Source organism: Mustela putorius, unplaced genomic scaffold (genome assembly GCF_011764305.1).
Source record: "Mustela putorius furo isolate JIRA1106 unplaced genomic scaffold, ASM1176430v1.1 tig00537248_pilon_pilon_pilon, whole genome shotgun sequence".
NCBI lineage: Eukaryota > Metazoa > Chordata > Mammalia > Carnivora > Mustelidae > Mustela > Mustela putorius.
In genome coordinates this window covers 12,259,912-12,285,346 of record NW_025422387.1, presented here as the reverse complement: position 1 = coordinate 12,285,346, position 25,435 = coordinate 12,259,912, and the positions used below count along the sequence as shown (strand labels likewise).

Genomic DNA, 25,435 nt, shown 5'->3' with positions numbered 1-25,435 from the left:
AGACCATTTTAAATTTTGTAAATTGTGGCACCAGGGTGGCTATTGGTTAAGCATCTCTTGGTTTCAGCCCAGGTCATGATCTCATAGGTTGTGAGATTGAGCCCAGCTTCTGGTTCTGCACTCAGTGCAGAGTCTACTTGAAGATTCTCTCCTTCTGCCCCTCCCCCCACTTGTGCTCTCACACATGCTCTCTCTCTAAAATAAACAAATCTTTTAAAAATGCAATAAAATTTTGTAAGCTGTTCCTATAACGGCTTTTAGAGTGACTTTTTTCTGATCTAAGATCAAATCTAAAACCACATATTGCATTTAGTTGTCATGTCTTTTTAGTCTCCTTTTATCTGGAACAGTTCCTTAGTCTGCCTTAGTCTTTCAAGATGCAAGTATTTGTGGAAAGTACAGCCCAGTTCTGTAGAACGTCCCTCCATCTGGGTATGTCTGGTGTCTCCTTACGATTGGACTCTGGATATGCATTTGGGGGCAGGAATATCACAGAGGAGATTTTGTGTCCTCCTTGGTACATGGCATCAGGATGCACATGATACTGCCTCATCCCATCATCATGATAAACCACTTCCTTGAAGGTCTCTCTTCCCTTGGTTCCTGTGCCTATCTTCCTACCTCCTAGGCAGATGCTTCTTGTTTTTTGTCTTTTTTTTTTTTTAATGGGCTCTTCTTCCTCTGCCAACCCATAACCGTTGGCCAGACACATAAGCAAGGAGCGTGTTCTAGACTCTTCACTCTTTAATTCTTCTCCATCATGTTCTTCTATATCCTGAATCTAATCTTCTAGAACTTTAGTTACCACCTTTGCACTGGTGGTTCTCAAACTTTCTACTCTCCTCACCCTGGATCTCTCTCCTCAACTCCAGACCCAGAACTGACTACCAGGCAGCTACACCAGGATGTCACAATGTCCAAGAAAGAATGCATCATCTTCCCCTGCCTCAAGCCTGTCTCTCTTCGTCCTGGGAGAAATGACAACACCCAGAGCTCAAGCCATTCATCCATTCACTGAGGCGCTCAGAACTTTCACATTTATTTATGCACAGTCTTCCTTCATGGATTTTCAATTTCTTTAAATAAGAGCTGTATCTGTCTTCTTGCTATTGTGTCCCTAGAAATGGCTCACCCTTGAAAATGTATGCTGTTTCTAATCAGACTCGGTTTCCTCATCTCAAAGGTAGAAATAATAATGGTTACTTCACAGGGCTTGGGTGAGGAGCAGATGAGATCACATATGAGCAAGTCCTTTATAAACCTAATGCTGTATTCCCTGGCTACTCAAAATGTCTGAGATCAGCAGCAAGCAACACCTGGGAAGTGGTTAGAAATGTGAGCTTGGACTCCACCCTGGTTTCACCCATTGCTGAATCTGAATCTCTATTTTAACAAGAGTCCCCCATGATTTGTATATGTAGTGACGTTTGAGAAAGACTGCTCAATTCGAAGTGAATTACAGACAGGCACATTCACTGGATAGATACCCCATTTGTTAACATTCGGTTCACAGTCTTCCTCACACAGTAAGTCTTTTCCTGGTCAAATGAGGAAATGCTAGGTTCACATGAAGGGCACGGCATCGGGGGAACAGCAGGTCCGAAATAGTAATTTCTTGCGTCTCTCAAAGAACTCTATGTTCTCTAACATAGTTTAGAGAGTACCAAGGTCCCGGATGGCTGTGATGCTTAGTGGAGATAATGTACATGAAGGATCGTATATGGAACAAGGCATGTGGTCAATACGCAGCAAATTATATTTGGTTTCGTTTTTAAGTACAGAAACTCACATTCATCGCTTCTCGGCCTTTTGACTAAGATCAAGTGTAGAAACTCACATTCAGACGGTTTCCCATTTGCCATGAATGTGTAATCTCTGAGCCTGTTTACGGGCTCCCCTAGGTTCTAAGAGAACAGGAATCTCTCCTTATTCTGTGTCTCAAACAAATTACCATTTCACAGAGATTTGGATGGGTCTGCTTTTTTAAGCTACCATTTGTTGAATTCCTACTATGTGCCAGACGCAGACTGAATAAAGTGGAAATGTCTGGTTTTTCCATTCCCCATGCTGGTTCCAGGCCGGTAGCACAGAAGGTGGGCAGGGGCTAGAGCAGCAGAACAGAAGGCGGAGAACGAACGGGAAGGAGGAGTTGATGGTTAAAGGAGCAGATTGGTGTCCTCGGGCTCCTTTTGCCAAAGTTTATTTCAATCTGGCTCGTTTCTTTTTTCCCCCAAGCTTCAAATTTAGCAAGCTCGAAATAATAATTTCCACTAGTGCTTTCTGCATCCAGCCCCTTACCTAATAAAGGTGCTTCTTAAATATCAAGTGCCACTCGTACCTAAGATGATTGTGGCTCTTCAAAAAGAAAGACGTGCCAGGTAACAGGCATCGCAAAATTACAGACTGACATTCTCCAAAACCCTGATGACATTCTGAGGAACACTATATTGTGCACCCTCCAAAAACAAAATCATACCACAGACACAAAGTTCTACATACAATGTCGGGGAAAGGAGGGTTGCAAGCCTTAGAGAAGACTCAAGAATCTTCCACTAAAAATGTCTAGATTTAAGACTCACTTGCTTCTCTTCACACAGATCCTCATGTACAAACCAATACACATGTGTGTGCGCGCATACACACACACACACACACACACGCAGTGCATTTTCATTTACCTCATTACCTCTCTAGATCCAGAAGCAGAATAAATTAACATTTTCCTGGCAGGCAAGTGGAGACATGTTTTGTCTAGAGACTACACAGATTAAACTATCAAGTGCCATAACCTACCCTCAATAAGGCTCAAAGATAGACAGGAAAATTTAGACACTGCCATCTAAAGCCCAGCAGGAAACAGTAACCTCATATCTCAGGAGAACCCTAGCCCACTTGCCAGAAAGCCCACGGGCTGTGGCCTCCTTCCTGATCTAACGGATGTTGTTCGGTGGAAAACAGATAAAATACATCCTTCTGTGAAATGTGATTAAAAAAACAGAACATGAAGTCAGAAAGACCACAGTTGCTTTGAAGCCACTAACAGCTTCATTTTGTTCAAAATGGGCTTTTTATTCCAAAAGAGGGATTTGGGCAACAGAAAACAGGGTCCTGTGGCTAAATGCGTGGGACTCCTATGGTCCCAACTCTCTGGGTTTCTACGAATACTGGCTCTACCCCTTTCTCTGAGCCTCAGTTTATTCACACATAGAATGGGGCAATATGAGCACCTACTCTTCAGAGCTGTCCCGAGAGCTCAATGAGGTGACCTGTATAAAGACCTTCGCACGGCGCCTGATACACGGCAAATATTGGACAGAACCGCTAACTACAGCATGGATGTCTCGGAAGTCCGCAGACTCCAATCTTGATGGCCAGAACACAGCAGGAGTCCCTGAGTCCCACCTACTCCTTCCCTCCCCCACAGTGTTCTATCATGTACCAGAGAATCCTGGTGACACACTGTACCGAACACTACAGAACTTGACAAAAGTTGATGACTTGAACTCATCTGGGTTTTTAAAATTTTTTTTTCTTTATTGTAGGAATGTATTATAATTGTATCTGTAAAATAAAAACAAATTTTAATAGATATTTATATATTTATATGTGTATGTTCTGTAAAACACAGAGAAAACATAAAGATTGCTATTGTAACCAGATGTGAACATGCAATCTGATGGCATCAATTACACTTGCAATGTTGTGCAACCAATACCACTACCTATTTTCAAAAATTTTCATCACCCCAAATAGAAGTTCTATACCCATTAGCAATAACTCCCCGTTCTCCTCTCTAGCCAGCCTCTGGTAACCTTTACTCTACTTTCTGTTTCTATGAATTTGCCTGTTCTAGAGATTTCATATATAGTAGTCCCCCCTTATCCATGGGAGATCTGTTTCAAGACCCCTAGGGGATGCCTGACACCACAGATATTATCAGACCCTATATATGTTTTTTTTTCCTATACATACATACATACCTGTGATAAAATTTAATTTATAAATTAGGCATAGTAAGAGATTAACCACAATAACGGGTAATAAAATTAAACAAGTGTAACAACACGCTGTAATAAAGAGTCCTCCGAATGTGGTCTCGCTCTCTCTCGAACTTTGTGACTCAACTGAACTCACCCTTCTTCCTGGGATGCTGTGAGAGGGTAACATGCCCGCGTGATGAGGTGGAGTGAGGTGCGTGACCCGGGCATGGTGACTCAGCGTCAGGCTACCCTGACCTTCTGATGGTATGGGAGGAGGAGGATCTCCTGCTTCCAGGCCACAGGGGGCCACAGGTAACTGAAACCACAGAAAGCAAACCTGTGACTGAGGGAAGGAGGCTGCTGTAAATGGAATCATGTAATATTTGTCCTTTTGTGTCTGGCTTCTTTCATGTAGCTTAAGGTTTTCAAGGTGCACAATGAAATTCACTTATTGTGGCCTTTGTCTGAACTTCACCCCTTTATACAGCTGAGTAATATTCTATGGTAAGGATATGCCACATTTTGCTTATCCATTCATCTGTCAGTGGACGCTTGGGTAGCTTCCACCTTTTACTTATGGCAAATAATGTTATGAACATCAGAACAGAAAGATCTGTTTGAGTCCCTGCTTTTAACTCTTGGGGAGTCATACCTAGGAATGGAACTGCTGAATCACTGGGTAATTCTAGATTTAACTTTTTAAATTTTTTTTTTTTTTAAAGATTACAGAGTGGAAGGGAGAAGCAGGCTCTCTGCTGAGCAGTGAGCCCGATGTGGTGCTCGATCCCAGGATCCAGGGGATCATGACCTGAGCCGAAGGCAGATGCTTAAACTGACTGAGCCATCCAGGGTGCCCATCTATGTTTAACTTTGTTTTTTTTTTTTTTAAAGATTTTATTTATTTATTTGACAGAGAGAGATCACAGCAGGCAGAGAGGCAGGCAGAGAGAGAGAGGAGGAAGCAGGCTCCCCGCTGAGCAGAGAGCCCGATATGGGACTCGATCCCAGGACCCTGAGATCATGACCTGAGCCGAAGGCAGCGGCTTAACCCACTGAGCCAATCAGGCGCCCTATGTTTAACTTTGTAAAGAAACATCAAATTGTCTTCCACAGTGGCTGCACCATGTTTCATTCCCCACAGCCACATTCAAGAGCTCCAATTTCTCCACATCCTCTCCATGTCCTGTTATTTTCTATAACTCTTTGTCTCTAAGAACATCTCAAGACCATCCCAACAATATAGCAAATCTACTGTTACAAAACAGCTGAGAAGGAACTAATGCTAATTTAGTGGTTCTCACCCCACTAGGGACAACTCTGTCAGCCTAAAGAACATTTGACAATGTCTGGGAACATTTTTAGTTATCATAACTCCCTATAAAATTATTTTACATATTGGTCTTCCCTGTAAGATTTCAAAGTTCTCACTTCTCTTTTCTACTTAAAAATACATTTTAAAAACTAACTTCAGTCAAGTTGGTTTTGGCTACAAGTAACAACAGCAAATGAAAAGTGGTCAAAAAATAATATGTCTCACATTTTTAAAAGTCCAGAAATAACGAAGTTTAGTAGTTCAATAAAAACACCAAGGACACAGGCTTTTTCAATCTCTCTGCTTTACCACCACTGGCATGCCAGCTCCTATCCTCAGATTTGTTTCCTCATGGCCTCAAGCTGATTGCTGCAGATCCAGCCATCACATCCCCACACAGCCATGTACAAAGACAGGAAACAGAAATGTACCTCTTTGCACCCAAGAGGAAAACCTACCCTAGCATCTAGATAGCAAATTTCCCCCTGGGCCTCATTCACCTGAGTTGTATCAACTACTCATTGGCCAGAAAATAAAATCACTACATTAAGTTTAGGCTCATCAACGTTTATCCCATCAAACTGGAGAACTGGAGAGACATCGCCCTCCCTGAGCTTAGAGGAGGGTGAACATCCCACCATTAGAGATACTGAAGGTATAAAGTAATCTGTAGGTTGTTCCATTGGTGCTTCAAAGCTAGCTTACTTGTCATGTGGTTTCAGATGCAAATGATAAAAATCTAACTGGTTTTTTAAATGTGGAAAAAGCCAAGATGCCCTTCAATAGACAATTGTGTAAAAAAAATGTGGACCATATACACAATGGAATATTAGCCACTTAACCTACCGTGTGACCCTGAAAAGCTCCTCAACCTCTCTGATTCTCCTGCTTGTAACAGGAGATGGCTGGAATGCTTGACTTCTGATTTGCTTTCCAATTCCGTATTCAACTAATTCCATGACTTCCTCCCTGCACAATGCTTTGACTATTTTTTTTTCCTAGATGCTACCAATCAGACCAATTTGATTCTCTTTGTATGGCCTGTTACCCACCACAGAGGAACAACAACTGAGCAAACAACTCTGGCAAGCAACTCTAGAGCTCACAACTCTAGAGCAGCAACTCTAGAGTTTGGAGACTTGCAGCCAGATACCTTGTGGGTGAGGAAACCCAGCAGAGAAAGGGAGGTCTGAGCAAGAGGCAGTGGGGAAGCCTACCACTGGGGAGGAAGCTCTGGGTCACAGACTTTGCTCCATCCCACCTCCCAGACCCAGTTTGGGTGATTTAATTCCAAGCTATGTCTGTAAGGGTGCTTGGCAGAGACTCCTTGGTACCTCTGCAGACTGCATGCTAAAATTAGCTGTGGGTGTGAAGCTGACTCCTTCAGAGTGATTGTAGGGCTCTGGAAGTGCTGGCTTCCACTGATTAGTTATGACGCTGGCTTGCGAAGAAACAGTGTCAGGTGCTTGAAGTGTTCAGTGACCCTTAAAAGACAGAATATCAGAGCTGAGCCCAAGTGAATATGTCTGCTCTAACAATCTTCTATTCTTCTCCCCAAAGTGATGAGCATAGTTATGGTCAAGAGGTAACAGGCTGACAGCCCTCGCATGAGAGGTTATGCAGGTTGGGCACTGCACAACTTTAAGGGTACCACGCATATCTCAGTCTATGAAGTCTAGGTAAGTGCTGCCCCCTAGAGTTATGCAGGGCTCAACCTGTACAACCACATATGACAGTCCTTAATGCTGACAGCAAAACTATGATGAAAAGGCTGCCATGGCTGGAATCCATAGATTTTCAATCAATCAACACACAGTATTTTACACTGATTATATACTTAAGTGCTGCTGTGGATACACTGAGTTAAATTATATATATATATATACATATATATATATATATTTATATTTATATTTATATTTCATCAGTTTCTCTTTTTAATGTGGCTGGCATTTGTGGATTGAATTATATTTCTGCTGGACCATGCTATCTCAGAGGGTCCCCAGCAGTATGGTGCAGTTGCCCATTGGGATAACCCACTCCCTACCACATCCTTTTGCCTGTCCTTCTTCTCTTGCCTATCTCACTTTCCTACTCCTTCACCTAACTTACAAGGGGATCACCTCATAAATAAGCTAACTGGACCCAAATTTGCCTCAAAGCATACCTCTAGGATAAAGTAAGAAACAGATTTGCTATGCTCAGGGAACCACACTAATATGCACCTTTCCTTATACTTGATTTGCATATGATCCAGAAGAGAGGTAAAGAAACCAACACAGGAAAGGTTAAATACCAGATTTAAATAACAGAACAAGAGATGTGCATGATTATCTGCCAAGTGAGTAGTACAGAGAGTAAGTGCTAAGAGCTTGAAGGAGAAATGATATTAATGTGGAGTAGTGTGGTTGGGGAAGGAGATTTCTGCTTGGCCTCACAAGATCTAAGTGCTGCCAGTTTACTGCCAAAGAATGAGTTGTGAAATGTGGAGTTTGAGCAAGGACCTATACTCAGGAATGACTTTGGTGTTGATGACATGTGCTGTGTCTTTTTTGGGAAGTACACTTTGAATTTCAGTGTGTGTGTGTGTGTGTGTGCGTGCGCGCACACGTGTTGGGGGTGGGGTAAGATGCTAGAATCTGATTTTCTTATATCACTCATTCCAGTGAACAAAGCTGGCAGGGAGAGGTAATGTAGCCGATTTCAGAAAGCACATAAAAAGGGTGGGCACCTGGGTGGCTCAGTGGGCCACTACCTTCAGCTCAGGTTATGATCCCAGGGTCCTGGAATCGAGCCCCAAATCGGGTTCTCTGCTCAGCAGGGAGCCTGCTTCCCACTCCCTCTCTGCCTACTTGTGGTCTCTGTCTGTCAAATAAATAAAATCTTAAAAAAAAAAAATAAACTTTCCAGAAGGGGATCAAACACTATTCCTCTTTCCCATTAGCACCATGCCTTTTGTGAGTGAGATAAGCAACTCTAAATGTTACCATAGGAGAAGAACACATTCACTCTATGAGCATTACAGATCACTCCCTATGTTCCAGGCACTACTGAAACAGTAGTTCAGAAAACAAAAAGCAAATACTTTGTAACTTTTAATATGGAGGAAAAAAAACAAAAACAAACAACAACAAAAAACCCTACCACCGTTCAGTCCTTTAAAACAAGCAGTAAATAAATAAAAAATGTATAGAAAGGAAATAATTAAACCGTCCTGAAGAACAGACATTTTGGTAGTTACCCATTCTCTCATTTATTGTTTCCCTTTATAGGAGTGACCATCATTTAAAAAGGAAGAGTTCAGAGTTGGCTGGAATTTAAGTCAGCTAAATACAGTAGTTCCCCTGCAAAAGAATTACAATTGTGCTGAAGTGGGGATGGTGCTGTCCAAGGTACTAAGGGCATCTCAGCATGCCTAGCTGGGATCTGAACACAATCATGGTTCCCCTGTAACTTTACAAAGATAATATTATGCCCTCAATAAATAGGTAGACATCACAGACTATAGTTGCATATGTGTATAGATTAAAAGTAACTTTCCTTTCAAATGTCCTATTCAGATGTAAAAATAAATTCCTTCAAAATACACAGTATCACGGGCGCCTGGGTGGCTCAGTGGATTAAGCCACTGCCTTCGGCTCGGGTCATGATCTCAGGGCCCTGGGATCGAGCCCCACACACATCTGCCTCAGCATCCCTGCTGAGCAGAGACTGCTTCCCCGCTCTCTCTGCCTGACTCTCTGCCTACTTGTGATCTCTCTCTCTCTGTCAAATAAATAAATAAAATCTTAAAAAAAAAAAATACACAGTATCAGGAAGTGAAGGTTTTCTATCAATTCAGTTCAATCAAGCTTCTAAAACACATTTCACCTTGTAGATGATATTCTTTTTTATACCCAGCTGAAATCTCTCCTGCTTGATTGAATGAAGTTACAAATTCAACTGTCTACAAAGATCAGAGGGCAAAGTAAATGATTAAAATGAAACCTTTTTTTTTTTTTAAGATTTTATTTGTTTATTTGACAGAGAGGAAGATCACAAGTAGGCAGAGAGGCAGGCAGAGAGAGAGGGGGAAGCAGGTTCTCTGCTGAGCAGAGAGCCCAACGGGCTTGATCCCAGGAACCTGAGATCATGACCTGAGCCGAAGGCAGAGGCTTAACCCACTGAGCCACCCAGGCACCCCTGAAACCTTTTTTTAAAAGAAGATTTTTATTTATTTCAGAAAGAGAAAGCATGCATGAACAGGAAGGGGGGCAGAGGAGGAGGGAGAAGGACAAGCAGACTCTGTACTCAGTCCAAGAGGGGCTTGATCTCACAACCCTGAGATCATGACCTGAGCCAAAATCAAGACTTGGATGCTTAACTGAATGGGCCACCCAAGTGCCCCTAAAATGGGACATTTTAAATAGAACTAACATGCCATGGTGACGGGTATTGAGGAGGGAGTGTGTTGTGAAGAGCACTGCGACTTATTTGTAACTAATGAATCACTGAACACGACATCAAAAACTAACGATGTATTCTGCAGTGGCTAACTGAACATTTAAAAAACCACAACAAGGGGCGCCTGGGTGGCTCAGTGGTTTGGGCTGCTGCCTTCGGCTCGGGTCATGATCTCAGGGTCCTGGGATCGAGCCCCACATCGGGCTCCCTGCTCCGCAGGAAGCCTGCTTCCCTCTTTCTCTCTCTCTCTCTCTGCCTGCCTCTCTGCCTACTTGTGATCTCTGTCTGTCAAATAAATAAATAAAATCTTTAAAAAATAAATAAATAAAAATAAAAAACCACAACAAAAAGAACAGACATGACTTCAGTGTCAGGAAAACAACAGCACGCTGAGGACTGATTACCAGCATGTGCTCTGTCCAAAGGGAGAAGCTTCTACTCAGCTCCAGCCATGTGTCCATGTGGGGCAACAAACTGTCTTGTCAAGTTATCTCATTATTTAGGAGAAGTTCAAAAATTTGTTAATCTAAGAATTTTTTAATTAATTCAATTTCTTACAATTCACTGTGTAAAAGCCAAGAGGCTGGATCCTACCCACAGACTCCCTCTTTGCCATTTCTGTTCAATGCCAACTCTCTCTCTCTCTCTTTTTAAGATTCAATTTATTTATTTGAGAGAGCGTGAGAGACAGCATGAGAGGGAAGAGGGTCAGAGAGAGAAGCAGACTCCCTGCTGAGCTAAGAGCCCGATGTGGGACTCAGTGCCAGGACTCTAGGATTATGACCTGAGCTGAAGGCAGTTGCTTAACCAACTGAGCCACCCAGGCACCCCCCAATGTCAACTCTCTTGCTAGAAATTTCAGAAACAGAAAATTGGAAGATGTAAAAGAAAACAAAACAAAACAGATCTTTAATTTCCCATGTCACAGACAAGGAACTCAAAGTACAAAAAAAACCAAACTAAAACAAAACAAAACAAAAACTTGGATTGCAATTTTTTCAGGGAGAGTTGAGAATGTGACCCCAAATATCTGTTAACAAGTATACCAAATTAAAAACAAACATTAGACAATTAGTCTTCCTTAGAAGAGGAACTCATTGTAAAAAGAAAGTATCATGGGTTGAGCACAGTACCCAGTTTAGAGTGAGTGCTCTATAACGATGTATTGTAGACACTGCTGAACAGCCACATACTATAGTTGGGTATCACAACAGTGTGGTGTAAAGATCTTACTTCATACTAACTTAGAACTGTGCTGACAAACAGCTTACTACTTGTATGACACTCTCTGACTCAGTTTCTCCACTGTAAAATGGGAATGATATCCAACCTGCATGTTTGTTAGGAGGAGCTGAGATATTACACTACACAATGCATGTCTATACATTTTATTTATATAGTGCCCTTTATTCTAATTACCTGAAAGATTACCAGACTGGCAAGTCAGGAAAAACGTAATAGAAAGGAACCACAAAGTTTAATGGAAAGGTCACAAGTTGTGGAATCAGTCCAAATTGAGTTGGACTCTATCTAGTTCTGCCATTTACCAGCCTGGCTACCCTGAGTAAGCCATTCTTTCATGATACCTTCATAAGGTTGTTGTGAAAATTAAACATAATTGAGTAACTACCCTATGCAATGCACCACCCTAGGCCATTTGTTTCCTTTTGTTCACTCAACGTATGTAGAGTGCTCAGCACTGCCTGGGCTATAGTAAGTGCTCAACAAATAGTAGGAAGTGTTATTATCAGCATATCTGAATAGCAATGAGCATTTAACACAGCTCAGGAGAGCCTTGTGAGTACGAGGGATAAATGTAGGCTGGGTGAAACCATAATTAAGTGGGTTTGCAGAAGAGCTGAATATACCCTGAAGAAAACACAGCAGAGAGCCAAAAGAACCCTGTGTGATCGTTCAGAACGAGGTCAGGAAAGATTTTTTGTAAAAGGCAAGATAGTAAGTATTTTTGGCATTGTGGGTCAGAGAGTTACTGCAGCAACTACTCAACTCTGCCCTTGTGGTAGGAATGCAGTCATGGATAGGACATAAACCTCCAATAAAACTTTATTTACAAAAATGGGGGCAGGCTGGATTTGACCTATAGGTTGTAGTTTGCTGACCCCCACTGTAGAGTAAAAAGAGGATGGCATGTGATAGGATAAAATGTGCTATTCAGTTGAATAAAGCGAGTGCACAAGAGCGTAAACCCTTGGAATTAAAACCAAAACTCAGGATGACCATAGTAGGTGAGAGTCCACAAACCGAAGCAAAATCACTGAAGTGATTTTTAGCCCAGGAAAGGGAAAATTCTATCTTCGTCTGCTCTGGAGGGACCATGCCCAGACTGGTTCTGGGTAAAGTAATGTGAACCATGTGTATTCAACTGAGACCGTGATAAAAGACCAACCAGCAATGGCTTCCATGTTTCATCTGGCGAGCCTGCCACTACACCCCATCCCCAATCAGCTGCTAGTAGCTGCAAGGAGCACTGTGTAGAAAGCATTCTGAGTCCTCCCATCTGGGTCTAAAGAGAATGAGGGTCAAGACTGATTAGTAATGTCTTCTCTGCATACAAGGGGAGAGCAGTGATGAGGACGCCACATGACTGCCATCTTGAAAACCCGAGGAAGGACAGGTAGGAGATAAATGGAATTTGTTATCCCAAATAAGTTATATAACCCCAAATACAAACATCTTCAAGCTGGCAAGATGGTACTATACTCTAAGTATTAATCTATCTTGCCAACAATGGACATGTCCAAAATAGTTTTTATTATAGTGGGCACCAGGGGCCTGGGCTAGGTCACCTGAATATTCTTCCCTGCCTGGCATGACACTATGTGATTTTTTTGAGCTGCCTTATTGTACCATCACAGCTGTGTTCCAGGTGGCTTAGTCTTTCCCAACAGCTTTGCTTTGAAGACGTCATGAATATTTAAACAGACTTTAGGCTAAACATTTTTCATGCTTCTCAACTCATCCACAGTCCGAAGGTGGGTCTTGGTTGGCAAGGAGGCTTATTTTCGTGATGTGTGTTTATACATATAAGCCCAGAGGCATTGTATTATATAAACACATTCGGACCTTTAAGGTGCATGTATGTAAATTCTTCCTCTTAAATCCTGTCACTCAGTTCTGAAGTCAAAAGTGCGCAGTTAAAGGTCACTGACAGGTTTTCAGACACAAACCTGCAGCTCTGCGATAAATAAGAATATACTGATAATTTGGAAATGACCTACTAATGTTCCCACTGCACCTGTTCACAGATTATCATCTCAGAACTACAGGGATTGAAAGACAGTGCCCCTTTCCTTGTTTTGAGGATGTTGAATAAGTCACAGAAGGTCCCAAAGACAGGTGCGGGCAGGCAAGGCATCAGGGTGGAGGTAAAGAGAGTTGACTAAGTATACATATCTGTTCTTTTTTCCATGAAATCCCACTGAAACAACTATAAGGGTGTTTTTATTTTGCTCTGTTTTAAGGACTTAAACAGTGGTGGAGTTCTGGTGGAAACAACAGGTGAGGAAAAAAACGAACTGTAGAAGTTGTAGATGAAAACAACAACAACAATAAAATTTTAAGCTAACAGTGGAGAAAGCCAAGACTCCTAGGTTAGCAGCACCCAATGAGAAACAAAGGTATATCTAGAAATGAGGATTAAGGCAGTGGGACTGGTTGAAATTCAGTTTAAGGAGCTGTCAGTTTCGGGGTGCCTGGGTGGCTCAGTGGGCTAAGCCTCTGCCTTCGGCTCAGGTCATGATCTCAGGGTCCTGAGATCGAGCCCTGCTTCAGGCTCTCTGTTCAGCAGGGCGTCTGCTTCCCCCTCTCTCTCTGCCTGCCTCTCTACCTACTTGTGGTCGCTGTGTGTCAAATAAATAAATAAAATCTTAAAAAAAAAAAAAAAAGAATTAAAAGAAGTTGTCAGTTTCCAGCAATCACACTACTAGGTATACACCCAAGAATATACAGTTACTAACCCAAAGGGATACATGCACGTGGGTGTTTAGAGCAGCATTATCTACAAGAGCAGCATTATCTACAATAGCCCAACTATGGAAACAGCCATAGTGTCCTTCGACTGATGAACGAATAAAGATGTAGTATAGAGATACGATGGAATATTATTCAGCCATCAAAAAAGAATGAAATCTTGCCACTTGCAATGACATGATGGAGCTAGAAAGAATTATGTTAAGCAAAATAATTCAGAAAGACAAATATTGTATGATTTCACTTATATGTGGAATTTAAAAAACAAAACAAACAAGCATGTGGGTGGGGAGGGGCAGAAAGAGAGTCCAACTAAGAAAAAGACTCTGAACTACAGAGAACAAATCGATATTACCGCAGGGCAGGGGTGCTGAGGGACAGAGGAAATAGGCAATGGGGATTAAGGAGTGCACCTGTCACCAAGAACACCAGGTGATTTATAAAGTGGTGAATCACTAAATTGTACACCTAACAAATATTACACTGTGTTAACTAATTGGAATGTAAATGAAAACTTAAAAAAAAAAGAAGAAAAAGCTGTCAGTTCCTCAGATCTGCTTCCCTACTTTATGCAGCAAAATTGCCAAGAGACCACCCTGGCAAAAGACCAGAGTTTTCTTCTCTAGAGAAAACAAAAGGTCTTTGGATGGAAGAACTCAAGAAATGAGTACTACTCTTTAAAAAGAAGAAAGGATACAAAATCAGAAAACTAAAAGAGTTCTGGGGCGCCTGGGTGGCTCAGTGGGTTAAGCCGCTGCCTTCGGCTCAGGTCATGATCTCAAGGTCCTGGGATCGAGTCCCGCATCGGGCTCTCTGCTCAGCAGGGAGCCTGCTTCCTCCTCTCTCTCTCTGCCTGCCTCTCTGCCTACTTGTAATCTCTCTCTGTCAAATAAATAAATAATTAAAAAAAAAAGAAAACTAAAAGAGTTCTGAAAAAAAATTTTAGGGGGCGCCTGGGTGGCTCAGTTGTTAAGCATCTGCCTTTGACTTGGGTCATAAACCCAGGGTCCTGGGATCAAGCCCCACATCAGGCTCCCTGCTCAGTGGGAGGCCTGCTTCTCCCTCTCTTCTCCCACTCCCCCTGCTTGTGTTCCCTCTCTTGCTGTGTTTCTCACTGTTAAATAAATAAAATCTTAAAAAATTTTAAAACAAATTTTTGGACAGCTGGGTGGCTCAGTTGGTTAAGTGTCTGCCTTCAGCTGGTCATGATCCCAGGGTCCTGGGATAGGGTCCCATATTGGGTTCCCTGATCAGCCAGGAGACTGCTTCTCCCTCTTCCCGACCCCTGCTTTTGCTCCCTCTCTCTCACATGTTCTCTCAAATAAATAAAGCCTTTTTTTTTTTAAAAGATTTTATTTATTTGACAGAGATCACAAGTAGGCAGAGAGGCAGGCAGAGAGAGAGGCGGAAGCAGCCTCCCTGCTGAGCAGAGAGCTCCATGAGGGGCTTGATCCCAGGACACTGAAATCATGACCCATGCTGAAGGCAGAGGCTTAACCCACTGAGCCAACCAGGTGCCCTTCAAATAAATAAAATCTTTTAAAAAGAGAATTTTTAAATGAAAAAGAAAAGTAAAACTCAATAGAAACATTAGAAGATATTTAAAGTTAAAGGAGTATCCCAGAACAGAAAGTAGAAAGACAAAGAGAAAACAGGAAACACAAGAAAAGCTGACAACTGTTATAGGAAATCTATTATCCAAGTAATGGAACCCCTGAATGCAGAAACAGAGAAAACAGAAGGGGAAAAAAATCATCCTTTAGTTATCGATCGCTGCATAACAAATTATCCCAAGTACCCAGCAGTTTCTAACACTTATTCTCTTACCCAGTCTGAGGATCAGGAATCCCTGGGAGCAGCTTAGTTGGGTGGTTCTGACTCAGGGTCTCCCTCGAGGTTGCAGTCAAACAGTCTGGGGCATTACAGTCTCATCTGAAGGCTAGACTGGGGCTGGAGGATTTCTTCCAAAGTGACTCGCTCACGTGACTATTGGCAGAAGCCTTCGAGCCTACCTGGCTGTTGGCAGGAGGCCTCAGATCCTTGCCACATGGGCCTCCCCATACAGTTGTACACATGGTAGCTGCCTTTCCCCAAAGCAAGTGATCCAAGAGAAAGAGCACAACCAAACAGAAGTCTCTATGTCTTTTATACTCTAATCTACGAACCGAATTACTATCACTTCTACTGTATGCTACTGGTCCCAGAGACCAACCCTGGTCCAATGACAACAGAGAACTGTACAGACAGTATGACTGCCAGGAGGCAAGGATTGTGGGCACCATCTTAGAGACTGGCTACTCTAACCATGAAGTGTGTGTGTGTGAGTGTGTGTGTGTGTGTATTTTAATTCTCAGAGTTGAAGGACATAGGTTTCCCGAATTGAAAAAGCTAACTGCTTAGCACAATGGGCCCACTATAAGGCCTATTATCATGAATTTTCAAAATACCACAGATCCTACAAGCTTCCAGAGATGTTAAAAAGTCAGATCACCAAGGATACACAAATGGGCTATGGGTACATGAAAAGTTGCTCACCATCACCAATCATTAAAATGAATAATCAAAAAAATAAGAGATGACAAGTACAGGTGAACACGAGAAAAAAGAAACCCTTTTGGCAACTCTTTGGCACTGTTGGTGGGAATGGAAATTGGTGTAGTCACTACAAAAAACTGTATGAAGGCTCCTTCCAAAAAACAGAACTACCATGTGATCCAGCAATTCTACTTCTGGGTATATATCCAAAGGAGATGAAGTCACTGTCTCAAAACATATCTGTACCCCCATGTTCACCACTGCATTATTCATAATGGTCAAGACATGGAAGGAACCTGAGTGCCTAGTGATGGATTTTTAAAAAGTGGTATACATACACATTGAAATATTATTCAGCCATAAAAAAGGAAATCTCACCATTTGCAATGATATGGATGAACACCAATGGCAGTATGCTAAGTGAAGTAAGTCCAAGAAAGACAAATACTATAATTTCACTTATATGTGGAATCTAAAAGAAAAAAAAAATCGAACTCCTCGAAAGAGAGAGTAGGTTGGTAGTTGCTGGAGGCAGGAGCAGGGTGGGGGTGGAGGAAAAGAGTGGAGGTGGCCAAGGGGTATAAACTTCCTATTTTAGATAAATCCTGGGGATGTAACAGACAGTTAATAAATACTGTGCTGTATACCTGAAGGATTCTAGGAGAGTAGACCTTAAAAGTTCTCACCACACACACACACACACACACACACACACACACGGTACACCTATTGAGACGATGGATAGGTTCTAACCTTATTGTGGTAATCACTTCACAATATGCTAGTACGTCAAATCACGTTGTACGCCCTGAACCGACACGATGGTAAGTCAATTATAATCTCAACAAAGCTGGGGGGAAAAGATCAAAGAATAAATTAATCAGAACGGCTTCCGACTTCTCCAGGACAACATCGGAAGCTAGACAGCAATAAACAATACCATCAAAATCTTGAAGGAGAATGATTTCCAAGCTAGAATTAAACCCTCCACAATGGAAAACACCGGAGAGGAAACAACCAGATTTTAGAAGCTGGAAAGTAAATTAAAACAAAACAAAACCTGAATCTTAAAACTGACAGTGGAGAAACCTGAGAATAATGAATTTAGCAGCACACAGAACCTCTTGAAATGAAGGTTAAGGAAGGGAGGGGTTGGCTGAAATATAAGTGCTTTGTGGGCCTTTTCAATTCTGGAAATGTATGGGCTTAAATTCTGGGAATTAGAAATGTAGTTATACCAGCCAAACCATCAATGAAGCAAGAGAACAGAATGAAAGTGTTTTTAATCATGCTTGGTAAGTTAACTGCAAGACACGCTTTGCCAAAATGGGGGAGCAGAGAAAAAGGAAGACAAAGGACATAAGAATGAGAGATCCAAACCCAAACAATGACAAAGGGGAGCCCCAGGATGGTGGTGAAGGAAGACTTCCGAGGGACAGCTCTGTGTTGGACCAGGTCTGGGGTGGGGCACCCATCCAGGGTGGGCAACCAGGTCAGAAGTCCCCAGGACAGGAAGGTTTTTTCCAGGTGATGAAATCTACCTCTTGTATCTGAATGTCTTAAAGGGAATTTAAACACTTGGTGAAGGCTTTGAGGTTGAATTCCTAATAAGCACCTAGGAAACCAAGCATACAACAGAATACAAGACAATTATTAACTCCTGGGGGGAACGCTGTCAAGGGAAAAAAAAAAAGCAATCACACTTTACAATAGGGCTCAGCTGTGACTAGAGTTTACATAGCCATACTAATGTAAACACTGAATACTGACCGAATCAAAATTAAGAAATAACTATATTGGGGAGGAGAGGAGGATTGCCATGGTCAGAATTCAATAAGGAATGCACAGAAATTAAGTATCGAGCATTAGTACTAAGCAGAGATAAAAAAGAAATAGCAAAATAATCAGCTAAGAGGTGCAATGTTGCTTCTCGGAGGGAAATGAGGTAGAAAATAGGAGACTACTGTATTTTGTGGCCAACTTTGCAGAATCCTTTAATTTCTAAACTACAAATATTAGTTTGATTATGATGAAGTTCTAGAACCTAGGTGAGGTTTGGTGGGCTGAGGTCCGGAGCCGATGACCAAGAAAGAATTCTTGAGACATCTTTGGTGCAAAATGGTGGTTTATTAGAGCACGGGGACAGGACCCGTGGGCAGGAAGAGCTGCTGCCCCGGGTTGTGAGGGGTGGTTGGTTATATACACAGGAGTTGGGTAGGTGAGGACAAAGGGGTGTTCAGAAGGGCTATTGGGGCAAAGAATACTATCAGGATATTGAAGGCTTAGTTACTATCAAGTAAAGACAATTGAGAGTCTCCTGGTGGAATGTTACATTCCTGCCATCAAGCATCCTTGTTAATGAGATTTAGGTTTAGAAGAAATTTAACTTTATTTACTTTTCCTTCTACCTCCACCTCCTTCGGTTTTTATGGAGGGGAGGGTGACATTAGGCTTGAGAAACTGAGTTCTGTGTCTTTGGAATTTGGGCTATTGATAAGGTAACTTCTTTGTTTGTAAATCTCAAGGATATTTGCAAACCAAGGGAGACTCCTGTCTTGTAGGATTGTGATCTTAGCAAGTTAACTATTTATCATTTTATGGCAGTCAGGGGTGCCTGAGGAATGCTACACCTATGGAGGGGAGCGGATGGAAAGGGGGGGGTGCAAGGCGCCAGCTTTTGCCAGCCTCCTGCTCCCTCATCAATTATAGAGATTAATATGTTGCACTGAGAAATAAGGAGACAACAACTGCTCATTCAATAAGCATTTAAAGTATGCCTATAGTATGCAAATCCCTGGGGCTTGGGGCAGTGAGTGTGGAGAGCAAGTCCCTGTCCGTCCCCACAGGCCAGTGGGTTTCTCAAACATAGCCCATGGGGGTGGGGGGCAGGATTTCAAATTCTTCTCTATTGAGGCATCAGTAAGGTGTAGAACATATGCTTGGACGTCTGCTTGTCTTGAATTTCAAGGTCTGCGCCTAGTGGCAGGGGTACCCTTGGAAAGGTGGCTTTGCTGTGGGTTTACCTTCAAGGCATACTGGGATGGAAGCAGGTGGGGCAGACAACTCCCGAAATAACAATGGCCCTAACGTGGGCAGCTAGCAATGGGGGATGTGTTTTCTAAAGTGCTAGAGTGACCCAGGCACGAGGGTCATTGTCTCAAGCATGAGGGTCATTGCTGTGGCTGCTTTGTTTACATGACCTCATTTAATGTCGCTGAGGTGGCTGTCATTATCATCCCCACTTTCTAGGTTGGAGCCCAGAAAGACAGGTTGCACGACTTGCCTAAGATCACACAGCTTGAAAACCCAGAGCTAAAATTCAAACCCAAATCTCCTACCCATGCCCTTCAGCCTCAGCCTGGGTCCTTGGGTGAAGAGTTGCGAGACCTGGATTTAGTCTCTGCTCTACCATTAATCAGCAGTGTGATCTTGGGTAAGTTGCTTCCCTTCTCTGTGTCGGTTTCCAGGTGTGGAAAACGGAGGGGGGTTGGCTCAGATGACAACTAAGCCTCTTTTATACTTCGGTAGTCTATGTGAGGATGGGGGAAGCCCACAAGAAAAGGAAATGGATGAATGTGGGGCAGAGGTGAAGCTTTTTTCCTCCAAGTCTCAACTTCCTCATTTGTTAAAATGGGAACCAAGACACACTTCACGTGGGTGTGTTGACTGTGTTAAAAAAGGTCATGTGCGGAAAGCACTTGTCCAGGCCCCCAGTAAAGTGCTCCATAAGGACAGCTCTGATGCATTCCTATTACTCATACACTGACAAGAGCGCCACCAGGCTTGGACTCCTGAAACTTCCACTTCCGGTAAGGTCAAAGCGCCACGTGTGCAGGAAGATGAGTGATCAACGCAGAAGAAAGGGAGTCAAACAAAATTACTGTCTAACAGGAATGTGTGCTGTTGCCCTTTATTGGTTTTACATACGAGTTAGTTTATGAATACTTTCGGGAGCATGTAAGTGTGAAATTGGAAAGCGTCACTCCAAGACTGCCACAAGCCACGGCACTGGTGATATAAAAGGGGGAGGAGGAGGGAATGGGTGGGCCAGAGAAGGGAGAAATGGACAGAAGCAGAAAGGGAAGGAAGGTGAACCCAAAGTGTGGGAGGACAAAAAGATGGAGGGCTGGGGAGCAAACAGATGTTAAGGTTCAAAGCTCATTCATCCGGATTTATTGAGTGGACACATTCTTACTTGACTTTTTAAATTTGCCCCACTCTCCCCACCCCTGCTGTTCCTCAAGCCACTTTCGCCACGTGCAATTCCCGTCCCCAGCCATGGACACTGCTCAAGTCCTGCCTCAGCTTTTGGGCCAAGCCTGAATTTTACTTGCTTTCAAAAGAAATTATAAAGCACTCGTGGTTCCTGAGAATGCAGACTTTGGGTCAGCGTCGACCTGCTCTGGAATGGAGCTGGGTGAACTGGAGACAAGTTTCTTTTTTTTTTTTTTAATGATTATTTATTTTTATTTTCTGTGTTCTTTACATCATCACTCAATATTGTAACTCATTGGGGAGGGTATGTGTCTTGGTGAGTGCTGTGAAGTGTGCAAACCTGGTGACCCACAGACCTGTACCCCTGGGGATAAAAACATATGTTTATAAAAAATAAAAAATTATATTAAAAAAAAAAAAGAAAAAAATATTGTAACTCATATATTGGTTTAGAAAAAAAGTACTTTTTGTAATATTAACTTAAAAATAAATAAATATTGTGTCAAAAAAAAGAATGTCATACACATTTACAGAAATGCCCATAAGTATATGTTGGGTCATATCATATGATCTCCCTGATATGAGGAAGCGGTGATGCAACATGGGGGCTTAAGTGGGTACGAGAAGAATAAATGAAAGAAGATGGGATTGGGAGGGAGACAAACCATAAGTGACTCTTAATCTCACAAAACAAACTGAGGGTTGCTGGGGGGAGGGGGTTTGGGAGAAGGGGGTGGTATTATGGACATTGGGGAGGGTGTGTGTTTTGGTGAGTGCTGTGAGGTGTGTAGACCTGGTGATTCACAGACCTGTACCCCTGGGGATGAAAATATATGTTTATAAAAAATAAAAAATTATATTAAAAAAAATAATAAAATAAAATAAAATGAAGTGTCAAAAAAAATAAAATAAAATAAAATGAAGTGTCAAATAATAAAAACCTTTTGTAAGATAAATGATAATAATTAATATAAATTTAATGAATGTTTGAAAAGATAAATTGATGAAAATTGACCATAAAGCACAGTAAAACACAAAATTTGACACTCTGGAGACAAGTTTCTTAATCGTAGTAAACCACGGTTTCCCAGTCTGGAAACACCAGACATGGCACAACAAATCCAGAGGGCACAACGAATAGAGCGAATGCACTCTTAGCACTTAGCCACCTGCTCTGCAAATGTCAGCAGCTATTATGCCCTCTGTCCCGCTTTCTCCAGGCCTCAAGTTTAGCCCCTGTTCCATGGCACTAGAATGACGGACAAGCATGGCTGTCCATCCTCAACGTCCCACAGGGAAGGAACCATACTTTTACATCTCTCTGAGTCCCCCAAGAGAACCTAGAATGCCATTCAATAAACGTCATGGGGATTGAATGCTAGTAACTACGTCAACCCTCAAGCTCATGATTATTTATTATTTCAAGTAGAAGATGAAACATCCCAGACAGCTGAATCCAGGTGACCAGATGATCATGGCAAGGTCCCCTGTCGTGTTTGGGATGACAGTGAAGTTCCAGGGAGGAAACTCATTCTGTGGCAGGAACCCTCTGCTCCGAGGATAATGAAACCGAGAACAACCACAAACGACCAATCCATGTGCTGAGGATTTACTATGTCCCAAATGCTGCTTGCGAGGGCTTTATCCGTATGAACTCAGCTAATCCATGGAATCAGCGACTCCATTGCAAAAGGGTAACTCTCATCCATCCCCACTTTACAGAGAAGGAAAGGGAACAGGGCGACCAACTGTCTCAGGTGCCTGGGTATGAGATGCTTTCTGTGATGCAAGATGATGAAAGCTAAAACCATAAAAGTCCCAGGCACACTGGGTTGAGTGTGCCCAAACACTGAAGCACACAGACATTAAGTGAGTGCCCTGAATTCAGGGGTGGCCATGCCAGGTTTATGAATACAGGACCCCTGTCACCTGTCTAGAGCTGGCCATATGAACTTAGACACATCATTTACCATCTCTGGGCCTCGGCTGTTCCCAACTTCAAAATTAAGGGGTCAGACTAAATCAGCAATGGCAAATAAATAGGCTCCTTTGCCCATGGCAGACAAAGGTAATTGATTAGGTCACCCCTTCCGATCTACCAAGCTTGGGCTTCAGAATCGTTTTCAACCCAACGCACTGGGCACTCCAAACCATTTGAAATCATTCTGGTCTCTCAGGATTGGGCAGATTATCATCCAAGGACAGAGAACAGACAGATGGCGGCAGCACTGACAACGGTGTCCCTTCCACTGAGCATTCCCTCAGTCCAGTCCTGCATTACATACCCCTCAAAGCACAGTATGGTGAATGAGAACAGGGACTCTAGAGAAACTGGGGTCAGAACCATGGCTTACCATTTATTAGCTGTGTGACTTTGGACAAGTTGCTTAACTTCTCTGTTTCTTGATTCCCTCAACTATAACATGAGGACTGTAATAGTAACTACCTCAGAGGGTCATTGTAAGGATTCAGTAAGTTAATATGGGTAAAATGCTTAGCACAGAGTAAGTGTTCTAGGCGTTAATATCAGAATCCTCAAAATCATGCTCTGGGGTGGATATTATTTAACAGATAAGGAAACTGAGGTTAACAGAGATTAAGTTGCCTCAAGTCACACAGCAGCTAGTTAACTGAAACAGCAAAGCTGGATTCAAATACTGATTCCAAAGCTTTTGCTTTGCCACACTGTCACTATGCCACATTACATCTCAGTAAAAACTCAAATACTTATCAAATAGTCAACGTTGAATTATAAGTGATTCTTGACTATCTGCAGGGACTTGCCAACCTGAGACTGTTGTCCTCCCCCCTTCAGGACCTTATTCCCTGTGGGTAATACTTTCTTAGAGGGTTCTGGAACACCCACACCCACTCACACCATCAGCAGGCAGACAGGTAATGCCAACAGACGGGGGAAGCATCTGCTGAGTCTCTAGCTTCTGAGAAACAGGGGAGAGAATCTTTCAGATTCTGATTATTGGTCTTGTCATATCAGTAAAGTGAATTTTGTTATTTTATAGATCTGTATCTTTCAGAGAATTGAGCAAACACAGATTAGGGAAAATGGGGAAAGGGATTAAGTGTCTAGGTACCTACACTGGATCTTATCACCCTCACTCCCCTAGGGATTCTCCTGAACGTACATATCTTTTGGTCTTAATAATCATAGTTATTCACAAAAATACCTAGTGTTTAGTAAACACTAAAATTCCTAAAGCTAATATATTTCTCACCATATTATTATGTCCAAAGAGAGTAAGCTGATGCCCATGTCTCTAATGCACTCCATCTACTGTTTCCTTTTTAAGAGGAGGAAAGGTGCTCAGCTTTACCCAAATGGATTTGTGGAAGTGGAAGAGACCAGCAATAGCTTTCATTCCTGCCTCTCTCCAAAGACTGCAAACCCTGGGTTCGGTTGTTATGCAGGTTGCTGGGTGGAGCTGAGCACGCAGTCTAAAGCAGGTGACATTGAACTGGTCTGTTCTGTCATTCAGTGACTCTACTGCAGGAGACGACATGAATATGTCCACCGACATGCAGAGAGCAACCAGTCAGATGTAGGATAGCTGTTCTCCATCTACATTTTTAGAAACCAGTTCAATGGCTCCTACCCCTCCCACCTTAGAGATGACAAGAAAGGCAGGCAGGAAGAAAGTGATCCTGGGGGTTGGGGAGGCACAGTTAAGACACAGGTTTTCCTCCAAAGGCTCTCACGTTGCTTATTAGATCAAGTTAGCTCCATCAAGACAGCACACTCTTCACATTCTAAATGGTTCCTTGGTTTTAGAACTGTGGCACTCCTGCCCGTGCTGTTTCAGAAGAAAGCAGCCTCTTGGCAAGCAACCGGACTCTTAGTTCCATTACCAAGGGAGAAGCCCAGAGTCATGCAGCAGGGGAAAGGGTCCTAGCAAATCATAAGTGTTTTTACCTCTAAAATTTGCTCTCTCTGATTCTGTAAGAGGGGAGAGGAGATAAAAAAACATACTCCAAGGGAAGGGCTGAAGAAAGGTGGAAATGCCGAATGCAATTTTAACAAAGGGGGCTGGGAACAGACTGCACGGTATAATCGTTAGGAACCCTGGCTTGGACTCTGAAAGATCTGGGACTCTGCAACTCAGTGTGTGACCTTGGAGAAATTACTGAACCATTTTCTGTGACTGAAGGAATCTGTTTCCTCCTCTGATCACTTGACATTATTGGACAACATTTACCGAGCACATACTATGACTAGGCACAGTGCTGGGCTCGGAGTTTCATGGGAAAATTAAGTCAGTCTCAGAATGACTATGTTACCTAATATATCGACATTACATTAATATATTGAGAGTATTAGTACTCGGATCATTACAAAGATTAAATGAAAGAACGCCTGAAGGGTTTAGCATAGTGCTTGACATACACAAAAAACTCACGAGAAGGCAGATATTAATATGAAGGGCAAGTTCCATTTGCCTTGGCGACAAGCAGGAGGGAAACAGGGTTTACCTGAAAGGTTTTCCCCTCCCTCATTTTGCCACATCCTCTGTTACCAGCTCTCAAGTCCCTGGCCAGCTCCTAGCCTCCACCAGGGACTTGGCTCTTCCAAACTACTATGGAAGGACCCAGCAATTCAAGGTAATTAAAATACAGAAAACTTGTCAGGCTAGCCATTAGTGAGGAATAGCAACCAGAAAGAAGTCTGCTTGGGACTGCGGGAGCTGGCTGTCCTCTTTCCTAATCTAGGTGATATGGTCAACATGGACATACCCACTTTGAGGAAACAGGAAACTCAATTTCTATAATTAAGATTTGATGGGGTGCCTGGGTGGCTCAGTGGGTTAAGGCTTCTGCCTTCAGCTTGGGTCATGATCCCAGGGTCCTGAGATCGAGCCCCACATTGGGCTCCCTGCCCAGTGGGAAGCCTCCTTCCTCCTCTCTCTCTGCCTGCCTCTCTGCCTACTTGTGATCTCTGTCAAATAAA

At 42.6% G+C, this 25,435-nt stretch overlaps 1 protein-coding gene across 5 annotated transcripts in view; it reads right to left on the bottom strand.

The window, feature by feature from the left end:
• The window catches only part of SUDS3 (SDS3 homolog, SIN3A corepressor complex component), a 207,652-nt gene that overhangs the window by 146,324 nt on the left and 35,893 nt on the right, over window positions 1–25,435 (bottom strand). Inside the window, exon 13 of one of the 5 annotated variants that reach the window (XM_045073757.1) lies at window positions 640–4,296. The exons of 3 other annotated variants lie outside the window; for them this stretch is intronic. In XM_045073757.1, the coding sequence (XP_044929692.1) occupies window positions 4,221–4,296 (76 nt within the window). In that variant the 3' untranslated portion in view covers window positions 640–4,220. Of the gene's footprint in view, window positions 1–639; window positions 4,297–10,622; window positions 12,932–25,435 lie in introns of those variants that run through there. One more of the 5 variants, XM_045073759.1, reaches the window with a different exon arrangement.